Source organism: Dysidea avara, chromosome 10, assembly GCF_963678975.1.
Source record: "Dysidea avara chromosome 10, odDysAvar1.4, whole genome shotgun sequence".
Taxonomy (NCBI): Eukaryota; Metazoa; Porifera; class Demospongiae; order Dictyoceratida; family Dysideidae; genus Dysidea; species Dysidea avara.
This window is the reverse complement of record NC_089281.1, coordinates 8,846,935-8,866,072: the sequence shown is the minus strand read 5'-3', so window position 1 is coordinate 8,866,072 and position 19,138 is coordinate 8,846,935. Positions and strand designations below refer to the sequence as shown.

Here is a 19,138-nt window from a genome sequence, read left to right as displayed (position 1 = left end):
AAAAATTTCAGATTAAATTTTGATTGAAATATTTTACCATCCATGTCATGCTTAATATACTGTTGCCACTAACTACAGGAAGTTTTGGAGGAGGGGGTGGTGGAGGTGGAGCAACCTGATTGACAATCTCCATAGATTCCCCTTGCTTTACATCAGCACATGCATCATTTGCAGTACTAACATTCTCTGCCAAACCTACCACTGAAACCTATGTATCACGAAGGAAATAAAATACACACTACAAAAACTATAATTAGCTAACCAAACTCTCTTGTATGGATTTTGCACTATGCCGAACCCCTGATACAATTGGACCATCATTGTATCCAAGATGAGAATAAAAGTGTTGTTTATCATGAGTTGATAGGTGTAGTGAATTCATACCCAAACTAGTCACATGGTTTTCACATGCCTCCATTAATTTTCTACCTAAACCATGACCCCTTAACTTGGGATCCACCACAACTGAAGAAATGATAATCTTCAATGATGATGAAATAATATTATTCTTGCTCACCTGATTCTACTAGAGCAGCTGTTTTGTCTCCAACTACTTCAAGCAGACGAGCAAAGCCGATTACCTTATCTCTGTCACTCACATCTACTAGGAGAATTGAACAAGGAAAAGTACTCTTGGATGTTTCAATACTCGCCTTCCTATATATGTAGTAAAAAGTTTGTATAATGCAATAAGAAAGAAGTGATCACTGTGTCACATGCAAGGTTGCACATGGTTAGCAAAGAAAATGTTGACCTTTGTATTAAATATTGACCTACAAAATTCTTGGGGTTTATGATCAGATACATTATATTATATGTGTGTAGGGCATGGCATCACATGAGTGCTGGGAATTATGCATGCACTCACACACACGCACTCTCTCACACGCACGCATGCACGCATGCACATGTATGCATGCACAAACATAGACAGATACATACAACCAAGAGTTTATAATTATAAACTCTTGATACAACACACACACAAACAAAACTTTTAGATGCAGCCAATTAAAACTGGCACTTCTCACTTGTGTGTGAGCAATTCTACCTGGTACCTCACAGGAAGGCTGTAACCAAGTCTCTTGAATGACTACATTAGCATTCAAGGAGTGTTGTACCAATGACCACCATATAACAAATCCAAATAGGTCAAGATTGCATTTTCAACATTGACCGTTTTTTGCCTTGATCATCAACAATTTAATTTATTTTCATTATAATCATTTTGATGTAAAAAGACTTGACCAGTTGTCTGTGTTAAAATTGGCCTTGTTCACAAAGGGGTAGTCACTTCCATACTGCCTGTTGAAACACGACCGGGATCAAGATTCAATCAAGCAATCAAGGGGGCTTTTAAACAGTGGATCAAGTGATCAAGACATCCGCAAAACTGACAATCAAGCACCTTTGAAAGCTAACATTTAGCAGCACGAGAATTTACTAGGCTTTTACGATAGATGATCAGGAATCAATGCTCTTCTATAGATGAAATCAAGCAATCAAGGCAAAATTTCGACAATCAAATTCTTGATCCCGGCCGCAAGTGTATCAACTGGCAGTATGAAAGTGAGTACCCCTTGTTTATCAACTGTTACCATTGTTGATGCAGGTGTCATGATGTCTCACCTGCTCTTTATCTTGACAGTTGGCAATGACATGTATACATAACGTCATGTTGTTTTCAGACAAAGTACAGAAAAATTGATTTACTACCTCAGACAAACAAGCCAGTTGTGACAAGACACGTGTGTTACACCTCACCTTGCTTCAAGAGAACGTGGCCACTCCGTAATCAGCAGAAGTGCCGCCTCTTCTAATAGGTCAGGCTGATCGTGTAGAGTTGTCAACTTGAACGTCATGTCCTGCAGTCCTGCACGTGAACAGCATCCACGTGGGTCAATGTATAAAAGCCGTGACGACCACACGGGATCCTATACTCCTCTCTTTAATACCCGTTCGTGTGGTGACAAGCAGCCAGATTAAGGAGAGAAAAGTGTCAAGATGTTGTCAGTGAAAAGGGAAAGATTGGTAAGGAATTAACACTGCGCTTAAAAAACTCAACCAACTAATTAAGCAGTGCTGACCTTTTAACCTACTGCATGGTTTGCACTGAGATACTTTTAAGGATACTTTATGGGCCTCTACACTTGTAAAAGAGTGTGTTCCTCTTTGGAAGAGTGGCAGTACCCTATGCTTATGGTGTATGTATGTGTCATTCACTGCAGCCTATTTCTGAGTGTGAGAGTGTAGATGCTCTTGTTAGAACTGATCTGGATGCAATTGCAAAGGATTCTGATGATACTGTCAAGGTTAGAAATTAGAAGGGGTCGATTGTTTTTTTTGCAAACGAGTTAGTATGTTGTGTGGAATAATCTTTCACGTAATTTAACCATGCACACGCACCCAGTGTACCGGATTGTTTCCTGTGTTTGTTTCTGTGTCTTTCCACACTCACACTTGTGCGGCAAAGAAGTTTTTTAATACAGCCAGTGTGAGCACTCTATAGACTTGAAACTTAAGTTTACTCTGAAGTGTATACTTTATGCCAGTTTGAAATATGGGTGAAACTAGTTTTGAATGTGGTATGAACAGCTTTCTTAATAGGCTGTATGTGGTTCTATAAGACCAAAAAATACCTTGTAGGGTATTTGAAACTGCATATCAAGGGGGGTCTGCAACTCTAGGAGTAATGTTGATGAATATTTTCTCCGTATTTCTATGCTTGTATCCTTATTTGGAAATGAGAATCATGTGAGGAATCGTGTGGAATCATGGAACCATTTGAAAATCATTAGGATTCTGAATCATGCCAAACTGCTAGTTGCAGACCCCTCATTGCATATGTCAAAAAGGAACATGTTCTTTCCTTACATGAACAAAACAAAAAGCAGACTTGAAACTTTGTCGAGTGAATTTTCTTAAGAAAACACCATAGACAAACCTTAAACAGTTAAGAAAATAAGTTTTGAGCGTTGGTTGTACTTTAAAGCGGTTTGTTTCATTTAAGCTTTCTTAGCAACGAAAACATGGTACTTATTGACATCAAATACACAAACAAGACAAATTACATAATGCCATGTAGTTTTAATCAATACTTAGTTATGGTAGGCTAACTGGACAATTTCACATAAGCGAATGTAAGTAGGAAATGAAAGTTTATTTCACAAAGTGTTTCTATTCACACAATTTGTGGACATTTCTCATGCAAATGTTTCAATCTTTTCTGCTGTATTGAAAATGTTTTTATTTCTGTAGATAAGGTTTTTGTTTAATTAGCCTGCCAAATTTAGTGCTGTGTGTATATTTTCTATGTACAGAAACAGATGAATGACTTTCATGAGTTGTTTAAAAGATACGTTAGCAGTGAACAAATCAGTTGGGATAAAATTGGACGTTTGCCAGCCGAAATGGTAAGCATACCGGCCAGTAACTGTGTGTTGGTTTGCATGATTATAATGTGTGTAAATATCAAGTTAAGTAACTGTCAGTACCCAACCCAAGTACATTACATATCTCAAGATATATACATATATAAATATCTCAAGGTATATATATATATTATGTACTCTTGATATAATACCATTGCATGTGTACACTTTTTAGGTGGTTGATCACTCTTCTGTTGCTAAAGTGGAGCCCAGCAAGGCCAAGGAACTACTTGGCAAACTTGTTGTTCTTAAACTCAATGGAGGTCTGGGGACCAGCATGGGTTGTGAGGGACCCAGGAGTCTCATATATGTCCGAGATGATAAGACCTTCTTAGACCTTGCTGTTGAGCAGATAGAAGTGAGTATACAATTCTCTCTATGTTTATTTATTTGTCTTTGTTTGTTTAGCATTTAAACCAAATGTATGACACTGATGTTCCATTGGTTTTAATGAACTCCTTCAACACTCATACTGAGACGGAAAAAATCAAGCATCGTTATGAAAATACAGTGTCCATATACATGTTTGAGCAATCCAGATTTCCAAGAATATCCAAAGAATCACTACGTCCTATCCCTAAAGATGCTAAGAGTCCTCACAGCAGGTGAACAAAAGGCTTCATAACCAACAAAGAGAGAAATAATTTGTGTATGCTGTGTGTACATGGGTGCATGCATGCATGGCTGGTTCGTGCGAGTGTGTGTATTGTGCATACGTGTATGTGCGGGTGCCTGTGTGAGTGCGTGCATGCATGCATGCATGCGCACTGATTCTATAGTAGTATTGATGTTTTTCATGAGGTATTGGAATCAGCTAATGTATTGCTGTAGGTACTGGTTATCAAGTGCACAGGATGAAAAGATATCCATTTATACTAGCGTATTTTACTGGCACAATAGAGCATCAAGCGTAAAGCCAGGGCAAAATCATTCTTCTATGCTGAAAGTTCTGCTGTAAAAATGCAACAGTGATATACTCTAATAGAACAGTCAATAACTCTAAAGTTAGCAGTTTGTCGTGACCGTTGTATTAGAGTATTTATATCTGCAAAAAACTATTCTTCTCAAGTAGTAGTAGACTACTTAACTAGCTGCTGAACTGGTTAGTGAATATATAGTCACTTCATTATAAGAATACTATGAACTACACAAATGATATATGGATGAGTTGACTTATGGTATGAATTACAAATAAGTGAGTGCAGTGATGGAGTAGCTAAGATGCTTGGTATCAGTACTTGTACTTGCATTACATATACTTCCAAGGTAAGTACTTGGTACTTAAAGTATTGTGGAATCGGTACAGTAGCTGTTTTCAAAGAACATGGGCCATATATACAAAGGCAAAGGCTTTAAACTGACATTTAGTATGATTACATATGTAAATATACTGATTTTTATTCTAGCTGGTACCCACCTGGACATGGAGATGTATACAGATCATTGCTGAGATCTGGACTATTGAAAAAGTTCATTGATGAAGGAAAAGAGTACTTGTTCATTTCCAACATTGACAATCTTGGTGCCACCGCAGATTTGGGTATGCATTGTCATGCTAAAACACTGTATTATTTAGTTATTTCACTGATGTAGAAATTTTAAATTTTTTGGTAAACAAAAAGGATCCTCCTGAGTTTATCATGGAAGTCATTGACAGAACTAGATCAGATGTTAGGGTATGTGCTAGTTAGTAGTTACACTTGTTGATCTGCTGTTGTTTGCATGTGGTACCCTCTGTATGGTATATGTGTTGCTATGGCAGTGTTTTTAAAAAGTGTAATAGAACATACAGTAGTCTGCAATACACATGTAATGAGTTATTAACAAAGCCACTATACTGCTATACTTGAGGCCCCAATACCGAAACTGTGATACCGAACTATCGAAATACCGAATGTTCTGGCAAATATTGTGTGTTCATAGTAGGGCAGCTGAGATAAACGTCTATTTTGCCTTGCCACTTGCTAAACTTATTTCCCATGTATTTATGATCAATGTTTACTTGTACAGTACACATTCAATGCTGCTGGATACAAGCATTACATTAATATTTGAGGTACTGATTTTAAAAATACTGAATTTAAAGAGTTTTGGCAATACCGCAGGGCCTTACTGAGTAGTCATTTTAAAGGCATGAGTGCATAATTACAGTATGTCTATCTCTTATACCATCCTATTTAGGGTGGTACACTGGTCAACTACGATGGTAAGATAAGACTACTGGAACTGGCTCAAGTGCCCAAGGATAAGGTATAGTGTTAGTTGGTAGTAACATACGGTAATCACACCTACAGGTTGATGAGTTTAAGTCTGTATCAAAGTTCAAGTGAGTGATGACAACATGTTAGAATATCATGAGTGTAAGTTACTGTCAATTGTGTAGGATCTTCAATACTAACAATCTTTGGGTCAATCTTAAAGCCGTCGATAGATTGTTATCAAAAGATAAGATACACATGGAAGTGATAGTTAATCAGAAGGTACATACATACAATCATGTTAGTACACTTGTCATTTCATTAGAGTTAGGGTTAAGGTTAACATACCCATCATATCCTTATCCCTCTACACATACACGCATGCATGCCTACAGAGAGTGATGTATATAGCCATGTTATATTTAGGACTTGATGTGCATATTCTTTGTGTCATATATAAGTGAACACTTTTAACTGTACACATATGTCTGTTTGTTTCAGTCTGCTCCGGGAGGATCAGGTATGATTATTCAGTTGGAAACAGCAGCTGGTGCTGCAATGAAGAACTTTGACAGAGCAATTGGTGTGTGTGTTGTGTGTGTGTGCGTGTGTGTGAGCGTGAGCGTGTGTGTGTGTGTGTGAGCGTGTGTGTGTGTGTGTGAGCGTGTGTGTGTGTGTGTGTGTGTGTGAGCGTGTGTGTGTGTGAGCTTTAGATTAACCTGACTGTTTTATTAGAGATTTTTTTTTAATTAAAAAATGCTGACTGTTACCCCCTTCACCTTGTGTACGGCATCAAGGGCAGAGGAGACACCTTTATTTAAGGGGGGCTGGGGATCTAGTTGGGTGATGCTATGGCCTAGCTGCAAGTTGAAGACCAAAAAAAAAAAAAAAAAAAAAAGAATCACAACCTGCTGACAATAGATGCCCTCCACCAACTCAACTATATCTCCTTATCTACAGATGTAGCTTGCTACACTGCTCCTCTCAGAATACTGTGACTGCTCTATTAGAGTATTGATGCTATTGAGCTAAGCTCTCCATCACAGCTATAGATAATTTTAGGGGTGCTAAGCCCCCCCATAATTGTTCAGGGGGCAGAGAAGGGGGGGGGAAGAAGGGCTACATGGTGAATGTAACTTTTTTTCTAGGAATGAAGGTTCCTCGTTCAAGATTTCTACCTGTGAAGACTACATCAGACCTACTGCTTATGATGTCAGATCTTTACATTGCCACTAACGGGTCATTAGTGATGAACCCCAAACGTGGCTTTACAACGGTACCATTGGTCAAACTAGGAGACAAGAACTTTCAGAAAGTATAACAATATTTCTTGTCAATAATGCTGCTATGTATAATCCACAGGTGAAAGATTTTCTTAAACGATTTCAAAATGTACCAAACATTTTAGAGTTGGATCACCTAACAGTATCGGGGGATGTTACATTTGGTACAAATATTACACTGAAGGTAATTGTGTACTGTTGTGTGTAGTATTACTGTAGTGATCCACACTAGGGGACGGTCATCGTTATCGCTAATCATGGGGAAAAGATTGACATACCATCAGGAACGGTGTTAGAAAATAAAATTGTTTCCGGAAACTTGCGTATTTTGGATCACTGAACTTCCATTTGTATATATTGTATAGTCTTATCATACAATTGTATTATATTGTACATACAAAGTGTGTGTTTTAAGATTTACATTTCACCAATTGTACAGTTTTATTATACAGTTCATTATTGACTTGTAGTTTGTACATCTAGATTTTGATTGCCTGATGTGGTTCAGTAAATTAAGGAAAGTTGTAGTCGGGCACCGCCCGCCCCTTACTTTTGACAAAGGGGAGTTTCTGCGCGCACGCCTAGTCACATGATCAAGTTGGTGTCTTAGCCCCACCAACACTCAACAAGTTGGTGTATCACAGCCGTTTGATTAACCAAAAGGATCCGTTATTTTCACTCGATCGATTGTGTAGTGGAAAGCAGCCATATAATCGGCAAGATGTCAGTTCAAAAAAGAGAAAGATTGGTGAGGACAGGCGAGAATCTCAGGGATGAACCGAGCGAAAAACACGCTGCTATTATTAAACTTTAAGCCACATTAGTGTTTAATAATCTCTCAACACAAGTATAATTCCCTTTGCAAATTGGGGGTGGGGCAAATGTAGTAGTACCTATTATTGTACCTTTATCAATACAAAATCGCCGGTGTTTTTCAGTAAATGTTTGTGTGCCTTTCGTGGATTTTACTTGTGTGTGTGTGTGTGTCATTAACTGCAGCTTTCTGGTGGTGTTGATCCTCTTGTTAGAGTTGATCTGGACATGATAGCAAAGGATTCTGATGATACTGTTAAGGTATTGTAGCAGTTCAGTGGAGACTGTCATAGTGGGATGCACACATACATTCTCTAGATTATAGTACTGTAAATTCAGACCTATTTGTGAGCTGGACAATATTGTGAAAGCTTCATTTGTAAAGGAAACAAAAATCCACACAGTTCTGTGAAGTTATTTCAAAATACCGATGTAGCACGAATATTTCCAGATTAACAATAGCTATTTTGCTGCATGTGTTGACTTTATTGTGTGTTTAGAGCTTATACCATATTCATGTAAATGGGAAATTTCCATGTAAGATCAGAGAACTGAAATATTCACGAGTTGAGCATTGGACTATTAGTTCATGAGAAAATGTTGCAAACTGCAATATTTTCCAGATTATTCAGTGTACTATTATATAAAGACAGGTACTCAAATTATGAAAGCCTACCGAGAAAACATTCACAAATGCTGAATGAAAACGCCGAGTTATAAAAATCGTGAATGAGTACTGAATTTCCCGTGCATGGTAACAGCAGTTTGCTGACTTTTTATTAGCTGCCAATATAAACACTGTGTGTATTCTTCCAATACAGAAACAGATGAATGACTTTCTTGAGTTGTTTAAAAGTTATGTTGAAAGTGAACAAATCAATTGGGATAAAATTGGTTTTTTACCAGCTGAAAAGGTAAGTGCCACAGCAATAGCTACTTGTTGTATTTGTGTGCTATAAAGTTTGTATCCAGTTAATATTTGTGAACACCAACTATGAAACAAGCCAAATTATTTGATGTTAGGCTAAATACCACAATAGTGGTTCATAATAGAAATTTATGATGCATCTATTATTGCTGCTGCAGTAAATGAAAAGGCGTGTCTTGGGCCTATGAAACAGCCTCTAGCATTAACCTTAGTTGCCTTGGCTGAATTAGGCATCATTTACTGAGTTGGTTGATATCCTCAGCTTGTTGACTGGTTTCATTATGTCTTTAAAAAGGAAGCTCAAGGCTGGTCAGTGTGTTGAGTGATATTTTTTTTGGCAGGAAAGCACAACCTTACTATACAGTATGTACACTATTACCTGTAGTATCTATTCAATATTATTATCTTCCTTAAAAGCCGCTATGGTATTCAGTGTGGTTTACATTAGCTACCACGACAGCAATAATATATATATATATATATAGGCTTCTTACACTACTAATTTATCTTGCCATGAATTTTCCATGAACAGACCTATAGGTTTGTTGATGAGTTAGCATGCAATGAAATTGAATTCCGCAAGGCCATCATTTGCAATGAAGTATTCATGCTACCCTCCCCCGTGAATTCAGGGCCGCGGCCCTCGGGCTTGGGCATATATATCAGTCGTGGCCATGGTATAACTATTAAATATTGTACTGCATGGATAGCTACCTCTACAAGTCATAGCAGCTAGTCTTGCAAAGCCAATCCACCTTTTCTCTGTCATGTGTGATGTTTATATTAATTAGAAATTATAAGCACCTCTGAAAAAGGGTCTGCAGCTGACTGCATTCAATGCATTAGGCCACTTGTGCTGTACAATGATCACACTAGTCTAATAAGTTACCTAGCTACTAAAGTTAAGATACTTTGTGCAAGCAAGCATTCCAGGGAAATAATTTTAGTTAAGCGATCACACCAGTAACTAGATTTTGTGCCTTGCCTCATGCGTCATGTGGTGTACGAAGGTGAAGCCATTCCCTTCATTTATACCACCAGGTTGCTGGAGGTGTGAAGAATGAGTGGCCTATGCTAAGTAGTCCAGTCCAGCTGTTTCAGAGTAGATGCTCATAGCTAATTTCTAATTCAGGCATCATGCGAGGCACTATGACAAAGAAATAGTGGTCAGGATAAGCGAGAATATCTGCCGTGACTTACAAAGATATCTAGAGTATAAGTATAGAATGTATAAACATTGTTAAATATGTAAAGGTCCATGAAAAGTTGGTTCCCTGGTTTATTTTATTGGTCTATGTATTTATGAATTTTCATAGACCAATGAATATCTTGTGAATATCCCACTGACAATGTCATAGGAATTTTATGGGGCCCTACATGTTAAGGATCAGAGTGATTCACAACAAACGAGAAACAACACCATTGTTATCATTTTACAATCACAAGTCCTTACACACATGCGTGCAAAATTAAATACTAATACACTACAATTCCTCCCCTCCTATACAAAGCAATCATAGTCATACAGTCTTGAATATCAGTACATAGGGATAATAATAAGATAAGTCAGATGTCCCTCCATTTCTTCAATCAGATGTTTAGGAGGTTGGGTATTACGAAAACTTTGTTTCAGGGGTACACTTACATTTGCTGGCTGATCAACATCCTCATTCATTGACTTATCAATGGCTAAATCAGCTTCTGGTACATAACTGTCATGTTGTTGAAGTTCATCATCATTACTTTGGGCGACTTTCTGTGATTGCATGGGAAGTCTATAAAATTAGCAAGAATTCTGCAAGTCATTCTTCCAGAGGTAAAGCTGTACCCATTTCTTCATTGCTTGCTTTACTACCTGTACACTGAGACCTTTCAGCTGCACCATTGGATGCTGGGTGGTATGGAGGAATACAAGAATGTTTAATTCCCTTGTTATTATGATACTGTGCAAATGCTGCGGCTGTGAATTGTGGCCCATTATCACTAACAATCTCTTCTGGAAGTCCAAAAGTAGAAAAGAATGTCTGCAGTGCCTAAAGTGTGGTTGCTGCTGTTGCCTGACATAGGGGTATCACCTCAATTCACTTAGAATGGATATCAATAATGATAAACACTTGATATCCTTCAATTTATGCGAAGTAGCTGTTTCATTGGTATGTTATGTTAGCCCAAAGGCAACTATGCAGTGGGGACACTGGAGGCAAATTGCGGTGCCTAGCACATTCCTGGAAGCTCTTCACAATTCTTTCAATATCAATATTAAGCCCTGGCCACAACATGTAACTATGAGCCAGTAGTTTCATTTTTACAATTCCAAGATGTGTGTAATGCAATTCTTTCAGTAGGCAGCTTCTCAGTGAGTTAGGAATGATAACTCTTGTTCCCCACAGCAAACATCCTCGATCAGTTGATAGTTGGTCCCTTCTCTGCGGATAAAATGGTTTCAATTTATCACTCACCCCCTTTTGTGACCAGCCCCCTAACATACTGGTACACATATGAAAGGACAGGGTCCTTAGCCATCTCTGTGGCAATATCTGTCGCTGTTAGTGGCAACCCATCAATAAGGGAGATCTTGAATACACTATCTGAAGTATCCTCCTCCTCTTCAAGTGGTAGCTGCGAGAGGCTATCAGCATTTGCATGTGTTTTAGTGTTCTTGTACTCAATGGAGTACTCATATGCTGAAAGAAAAATTGCCCACCTCTGAATGCGGGCTGCTGAAATTGGGGGTAGTGCAGATTTTGGATTTAGGATAAACATCAATGGCTTGTGGTCTGTAAGAATAGAGTAAATTGTCTACCAAACACATACTTGCGGAATTTCTTAATACCAAGCACCAAGGCCAACACTTTCTCTATTTGGCTATTCAATGAACGGGACACAAATACTCCCCATCACCTGAAATGTGTAATAGGACAGCCTCCACGCCATAAGAGCTTGCATCACAAGCTAGTTTTGGTATCGTAGTGGACAATTACTGCCTCAATTCTTTACAGGTCTTAAAAGCAGTATCACATTCCTCAGTCCAAGCCCACTCATTGTCATTCTCTAACAGCTTGTACAGTGGGCCACATGAGTAGATAAATTTGCCATAATAATTAAGTAATCCCACAAAGGCTCTTAACTGTGTGATGTCCTGTGGTATTGGTGCTTCTTTTTTTAGCACGTACCTTGTATTTAGTCAGGTGGATTTCAGTGGTGAACTAGATGCTCCGCTTGGCCCTTGGCAAATTCACATTTTTCCTCTCATAAATGTTTTCCACTCTCCTTCAACCTGTTCATGACTTTCTCTAGAACCAAGTTGTGCTCTTGCTCCATGGGAGTAGCGTCATCCAAATAACATGCCACTGGTAGGCCTTGAAGAACATGATCCATTACCAACTGGGAGATGGCTAGTGCCACTGAAACCCCGTAGGGTAAACAATTGTATTGGAACAACCCTTTTGGAGTGTTAATTACTAGCATTGCCTTGCTATCCTAGTCAACTGGCAGCTGCAAATAAGCCTGTGATAAGTCCAGTTTTGTAAAAACCTTGCCTCCAGCCAGTCGTGCAAAGATATCCTATCATTGGAAATGGACACAGTTTGGTTTTTACACATTGGTTTATCATGAACTTGAAATCTCCACAAATTTTAATCTTGCCATTACTCTTGGGTACAATGACAAAATTAGAATTGCTGTGCTGTTTTCTGTTGGTTCAATTATGTGCCTTCTTTCTGCATTTGTTCCAGCTCTGCATCTAAAGCTGGTTGCAAAGCATATGGCACTGAGCGGCTTTTCTAAAAAAAATTAGTTTTGTGTTCTCCTTAAGTCAGATAGTGTCTGTATACCCCTTTATGCATCTGGCATCTTTCTGGAAAACCTCTGGAAATTTTCACCATATTTGCTGTATTTTTATGTAATTGATGCAACATTTCCCAATCTAGCTTGATAGCAGTGAGCCAATCATAGCCAAACAGTACTGGTTATGTTCGCCTTCTATAATGAGCAGTGATAGTTGCACTTGCTGCCCTCCATATTCCACATCTACATCCACTTGCTCCACTACTTTCACTTCGTGTCATGAACAACCTCATAATGGTCTGCCCTGGTATGGCTTGACAGGCTCACCATTAGTGCTGGGAAATATCACAATATTATCCTATATTGGGATGTTTACCCCTGATATTACAAACTGCTATATCGTCATATCGTATTTCAGTAATTTTCTGTATTTAGTGTAATTCTACATATTTACACATATTTATACAATTCTTTGATGGAAATGCCAGTCAAATTATATCCCAAAAAAGTGCTGGTTGTGTATTTCTTAGAAAATATTTTTGCTATATCACCTAAGTATGGATATCATGATATTTAGTAATATCGTGATGTTTTAGGCGGTGATATATCGTTGGTAGGAAATTGTGATATCGCCCAGTCTAGATCTACTCACAATTTGTCATAATCTTCCACTGCTGTTCTGACACTGCTGCTCCAGTATCTAATGTGGCCGTGGTTCCACAGCACTGGCATTGCTTGATGTATCTCACAACGTTAATGTCATACTCTTCATTGGCTTGTGTGTGCATCTGCTTCCCCTCCAAAACAGCTATTTCAGCTGCTGTAGCTATATCCAGTGCTTTCTGTAAAGTCAAGTCTGTTTGGTCTCACTACTCTGCAATAACCGGTGGTTTTGGTTTGAAATGTTTGGTTAATCTTCTCCAAAGTACAGTCTTTGGGAGCCTTAGGCAATACCGAATTCTTCAGGGTTGCTTAGGTTTGGGCACCTAAACCAGTGAATAAGTGTGCAACTTGTTTCTCTTCTTTCACACTGATCATGGCAAAGAACATTTTTAGTCTTTCAAATAGTCCTCAATATCATCAGACTATTTGTAGGGTTCAAACTTCACTGTCGATTGAGTCATCCTAATCGACTATGGATTAGAGTGATTCACAACAAACGAGGAACGACACCATTGTTATCATTTTACATTCGCAAGTCCTTACACGCATGCGCACAATATTAAATACTGATACACTACACTACAATTTAAATCATAGGAGTAGCATGACAAATCATACCATGGATTCAATTTCATTGCCAATTTATCAAAAATCCTACAAAATTGTATGTTCACGGAAAATTTATGGCAAGATAAATTGTTTTATGGCTCTTTTCATTAATTCCTATTCTCCATTTAAATTTTTCCAAATTTTATCCATCTAGCTAGTTTGTGTACTGCAAAATATACTGCTGCACAATTAATAGGTGGTCGAGCACTCTTCTTTGGCTAAAGTGGAGCCCAGCAAGGCCAAGGAACTACTTGGCAAACTTGTTGTTCTTAAACTCAATGGAGGTCTGGGGACCAGCATGGGTTGTGAGGGACCCAGGAGTCTCATATATGTCCGGGATGATATGACCTTCTTAGACCTTGCTGTTAAGCAGATAAAAGTGAGTACATAAATTTCCCTATATGTTTACTGTATATATTTATTTGTCTTTCTGTCATTTAGCATTTAAAGCAAAAATATGACGCTGATGTTCCATTGGTTTTAATGAACTCCTTCAACACTCATACTGAGACAGAAAAAATCAAGCATCGTTATGAAAATGCAGTGTCCATATACATGTTTGAGCAATCCAGATTTCCAAGAATATCCAAAGAATCACTACGTCCTATCCCTAAAGATGCTAACAGTCATCACAGCAGGTGAACAAAATAAAGAGAAAATGAAAACCACAGTGTGTGGGTATATTAACAGGAAGAAAGAGATCACAATTTTCACACATTCATAGCTCAATGGTCTCTTCTCCAAAGCACAACATTTTTTTGCATTATATGTAAGGTGCTTTCTAGGCACTCACAAAATTTGATTGAAACTGATCACTCCACTAGTTATGGGCAGTCAAGGTTACTGTTCTTCTTACAGAAGGGTTATTGGAGGCCATTGCTCTTCTTTTCAAACTAAGTTTGTTGCAAATCTGATAAATATATTCAGAGGTTTATAGATTGATATTTTGTTACAGCTGCAGGGTAAACTGTTTATGGGAATAACTTGCCTATAGCTACATAGGTTAAACATGATACAGTGCATGCTTTTTGATGGTTTGAAAGAAAACAGATACAGAGTTACAAGGTTAAAACCAAACAATCAAGTAGTTGATATAATTATTTTAATAAAATAATTTGTCATGATAGGATGAAAAATGCACAAAAAGATTGAGAATACCAGTAAACTACTTCCAGACGTAACAAACCTTTAACTGCTGAATCATGCACTGTTGTCAGTTGATCGCTTCACCCTTATAAATGAAGGTTCTACCGGCTTTTTAAATCTACTTAATAGCAATATTACAGTGTATAGTTTCATAATGTTTTAATTTACTATGTGTGTTGTATTTGAAGCTCTTAAAATGTGTGTCACAAAATATTAATACAATTGTAACTTCTGTCTTGCGTGTCTTTATAAGAAGCATGGGTAAAAACAAGCTCTGTTGCACCTTTTTCACAGCTCAGCTAATTTTGTGAGGACATGAGATTTGAATTAAGAAATTGTGTGCATGCATGTGTGTGTGTGTGTGTGTGTGTGTGTGTGTGTGTGTGTGTGTGTGTGTGTGTGTGTGTGTGTGTGTGTGTGTGTGTGTGTGTGTGTGTGTGTGTGTGTGTGTGTGTGTGTGTGTGTGTGTGTGTGTGAGAGAGAGAGAGAGAGAGAATGAGTGAGTACATGCATTTGTGCCATCATTGTTTACAAGTATCACTGATTTTTCTAGCTGGTACCCACCTGGACATGGAGATGTATACAGATCATTGCTGAGAACTGGACTATTAAAAAAGTTCATTGATGAAGGAAAAGAGTATTTGTTCATTTCCAACATTGACAATCTTGGTGCCACCGCAGATTTAGGTATGCCTGTCATGCTCAAACACTCAGTGTTAAATAATTTGGCTATTTAGAAATCCTGGATTTTTTGGTAAACCAAAAGGATCCTCCTGAGTTTATTATGGAAGTGATTGACAGAACTAGATCAGATGTTAGGGTATGTGTTTATTGTATACTGAAAGTACAGTATATGAAGTGGATTCTCATTAAAATTGTTTATTGAATGCTCTTCTCATTGTTTCGCTGTAGTTGTACATATGTGTACATGTGTGTGCATACTGTAGTATTTTGCATGGGAGGCTCAAAATGTCACAGAGTGCTTTTTTAGTCCCTTATGACCAATAAAGTCGCTTATATATGCTTGTGTGTACAAAAATGTAGCACCCAGAGGTGTCTCAAGACTAATACAACACTCTACTTTGCTTTGTGCCTCTTGACACACATATCCACCTCCATGCATGGTGGTACTTTATGTATAGTATGTAATGGCTATACCATGACTATGAGGGATTTGCTGACACACAGTTCTCAGGCTGTGGGCGTGTGTATATCAGTAAATCCTATGGTAGTAAGCACCTATAGTGTAAAAGAATTACCCTAGTGTTTCTTTATAGTAATATTTCCTGCATTTCAAAGTCATCTATTGGTAACCATGTTATGGACCCAGTAAATCATTTGTAGAGTTTCTAGTTTTAAAATCTATCAATTTGTACTGTCCACTTTTGATACTTGCACAATACCAAGGGATGTACCCTAATAAAACATACAGTGCAGTCAGACTTTATCTAGGAAATGACTCAAGAGGGGCTGGGAAGGGGGCAAAATAAAGTTTTATGAGAGTGAGGGGATGATGATGTACTATTGCTTTAAATTTAAGGAGAGCAGGAGTTTGTCAAGGGGGGGGTTCTCCCATAAATGAAGTTGTAGTGCTGTATCTGGGAAAACCGGTCTTATTGCCCATGACAACAGATGTGATTTTTTACCAAGAACACAAAGCCACATGAATAAACTATTAAATTACATACACCATCAAAATCAGCTAGACTTGAGTGGTCTGCTGCTTTTCCCAAGCACAGTGGAGATCTGTACGTGTGGTCTGGGGCCTCAATGGAGCATAACTTAGCCTAATTCATCGCTATGCCTTCCTCTTGTGGAGCTTGCCTGATACAGTCAATCTTGGTTTAAAAGCTTTCTAAAATGGTGAGACACATAGATGTTGGCTACTTGTACAGGTGGATGCTCTGGAAGGTAAGGAATTTGAGTAAAACATGTAAAAATTTGGTACACATAACTTCAACCATTGGCAAGCTACAATGCACTAAATACTTAAACCGGCATTTCTTGATACTTTTAAATAGACGATGAGACCAGTTTTCCCAGACTAGGTCACATATAGACTTTTCAAATACTATAATATAGCAGTCATGCTTGCAATTGAGATACCTATGCAGAAGTATTAAGCTTTAATTCATATATTATGTATTCAGGGTGGTACACTTGTCAACTATGATGGTAAGATAAGACTACTGGAAATGGCTCAAGTACCCAAGGATAAGGTATAGTGTTAGTTGGTAGTAATGTGTACATACAGTAATCACACCTACAGGTTGATGAGTTTAAGTCTGTGTCAAAGTTCAAGTGAGTGATGACAACATGTTAGAATATCATGAGTGTACGTTATTGTCAATTATGTAGGATCTTCAATACTAACAATCTTTGGGTCAATCTTAAAGCCATCGATAGATTGTTATCAAAAGATAAGATACACATGGAAGTGATAGTTAATCAGAAGGTATGTACACACAACTCTGTTATGGGCAATAGTGCAGCAGGTTATTTTCCTTTCATTTTCCCACCCCCCTCCCCATGCACACATGTCTTCTTCCACAATCAAACTCTGGAACAATTTACCATCACATATTGTTGATTGCAGCTTTTGAGGATATGTACTTTAATTGATATATATAATGACTTTATTTCGTTCTTTACCATCTGTTCAAGGATCTTAACTCCACCTCAACCTTCTATGGGAGATATCTACCAAGGGAGTCGGACGTATATTTATAAGCTTTTTAAAGACAATAGCAAGGACCTGAGTATATGGCATCCTCTCCTGTATCATCATGTATTTGTGGTGTAAGTCCTCAGTGTTGTTGGCTTTCAAAGGAAACCATATGAGGGAACTCTGACTCCAATCTCTACCATACAGTCTAGTATTGTTTTAGTTAACTATAACTAAAACTAAAAGTACTGTTAGTAAGACAAATATGTATTAGTTAACTAAAACTAAAACTACTAAAAACAAATCCATATTAAATCTATAACTAAAAAACAACAAAATAATATTTACCGAAACTAGATCTAGAACTAAACAGAATTTAGAAGATAACTAAAACTATAAAAGATTTTTTTATATGCACTACTAAAACTATTACTAAAACTAAAAGGTTTTTATAAATTTTGCTATTACTGTAACTAAAAGATTTCACCTTTTTAACTGTATCTAAAACTAAAACAACACAGAATATAACCATAACTAAATTTCTAACTAAAAGGAATTAATATAACTAAAACTAAAATTATTGACGAATCTGGCTATGGCTATAACTAAAACTAAAAGTCCTTACTAAAACAACAATATAATACAGTCACAGGTATGGGTGTCACCATTAGTCACATGGCGTGCTCACCATGCGGAGGTTTGCAGCATGCACATGCATGTGCCTATACAGCTACTTCAGCCTACTTGTGTGTTGGAATTCAAGGTGTCTCATGTTAGTTGTAAAGTCTTCCTGTGTTTTGTGCATGTGTGTATGCATGCACATATGGCTTTGCTGTTTGAGGTAACATGTTGGATTAACATAATTTTTAGGCTGCTCCAGGAGGATCAGGTTTGATTATTCAGTTGGAAACAGCGGCTGGTGCTGCAATGAAGAACTTTGATAGAGCAATTGGTATGTGTGCGGTGCATGTACATATTTGTGTGGTGCCGGTGTCTGTCTAGTGTCTACACATCAGTTTGTATTTTAGGTATGTGAAGGCCTATTCCATAACTTTTTCTAGGAATGAAAGTTCCTCGTTCAAGATTTCTACCTGTGAAGACTACATCAGACCTACTGCTTATGATGTCAAATCTTTACATTGTTACCGATAACGGGTCATTAATGATGAACCCCAAACGTGGCTTTACAACGGTACCATTGGTCAAACTAGGAGACAAGAACTTTCAGAAAGTATAACAATATTTCTTGACAATAATGCTTCATTAAATGTGTAATAATCCACAGGTGAAAGATTTTCTTGATCGATTTCAAAATATTCCAAACATGTTGGAATTAGATCACCTAACAGTATCGGGAGATGTTACATTTGGTACAAATATTACACTGAAGGTAATTGTGTACTGTTGTGTGTAGAATTACTGTAGTGATCCACACTAGGGGACGGTCATCATTATCGCTAATGATGAGGAAAGGATTGACATTCCTTCTGGAACAGTGTTAGAAAATAAAATTGTCTCTGGAAACATGCGCATTTTGGATCACTGATCATGACTTACTATATTGTATTACTTTACTTTTGTGTGTATTAATTGGTAATAATATTCCTCTAACTTGG

At 37.7% G+C, this 19,138-nt stretch overlaps 3 protein-coding genes across 3 annotated transcripts; 2 read left to right on the top strand and 1 right to left on the bottom strand.

Moving 5' to 3' along the window:
• Positions 1 to 5: 5 nt before the first annotated feature.
• Positions 6 to 1,951, bottom strand: LOC136268048 (N-alpha-acetyltransferase 80-like). The gene is made up of 4 exons (XM_066063283.1): positions 1,765 to 1,951; positions 518 to 657; positions 263 to 465; positions 6 to 208 (listed from the first exon to the last, which is right to left on the bottom strand). The coding sequence occupies exons 1-4, from the start codon at positions 1,860 to 1,862 to the stop codon at positions 8 to 10; spliced, it is 642 nt and encodes a 213-aa protein (XP_065919355.1). The 5' UTR covers positions 1,863 to 1,951; the 3' UTR covers positions 6 to 7.
• On the top strand, positions 1,707 to 7,375 carry LOC136268045 (UTP--glucose-1-phosphate uridylyltransferase-like). Its single transcript, XM_066063279.1, has 15 exons — positions 1,707 to 1,823; positions 1,872 to 2,031; positions 2,229 to 2,312; positions 3,321 to 3,413; positions 3,607 to 3,789; positions 3,840 to 4,036; positions 4,838 to 4,971; positions 5,025 to 5,107; positions 5,613 to 5,681; positions 5,726 to 5,757; positions 5,815 to 5,911; positions 6,131 to 6,212; positions 6,778 to 6,944; positions 6,992 to 7,096; positions 7,145 to 7,375. The coding sequence occupies exons 2-15, from the start codon at positions 2,005 to 2,007 to the stop codon at positions 7,250 to 7,252; spliced, it is 1,461 nt and encodes a 486-aa protein (XP_065919351.1). The 5' UTR covers positions 1,707 to 1,823; positions 1,872 to 2,004; the 3' UTR covers positions 7,253 to 7,375.
• Positions 7,376 to 7,478: 103 nt separating this feature from the next.
• LOC136268047 (UTP--glucose-1-phosphate uridylyltransferase-like) lies at positions 7,479 to 19,138 on the top strand. Its single transcript, XM_066063281.1, has 14 exons — positions 7,479 to 7,660; positions 7,912 to 7,986; positions 8,547 to 8,639; positions 13,908 to 14,090; positions 14,153 to 14,349; positions 15,411 to 15,544; positions 15,595 to 15,677; positions 17,008 to 17,076; positions 17,127 to 17,158; positions 17,216 to 17,312; positions 18,393 to 18,474; positions 18,584 to 18,753; positions 18,808 to 18,912; positions 18,961 to 19,138. The coding sequence occupies exons 1-14, from the start codon at positions 7,634 to 7,636 to the stop codon at positions 19,066 to 19,068; spliced, it is 1,455 nt and encodes a 484-aa protein (XP_065919353.1). The 5' UTR covers positions 7,479 to 7,633; the 3' UTR covers positions 19,069 to 19,138.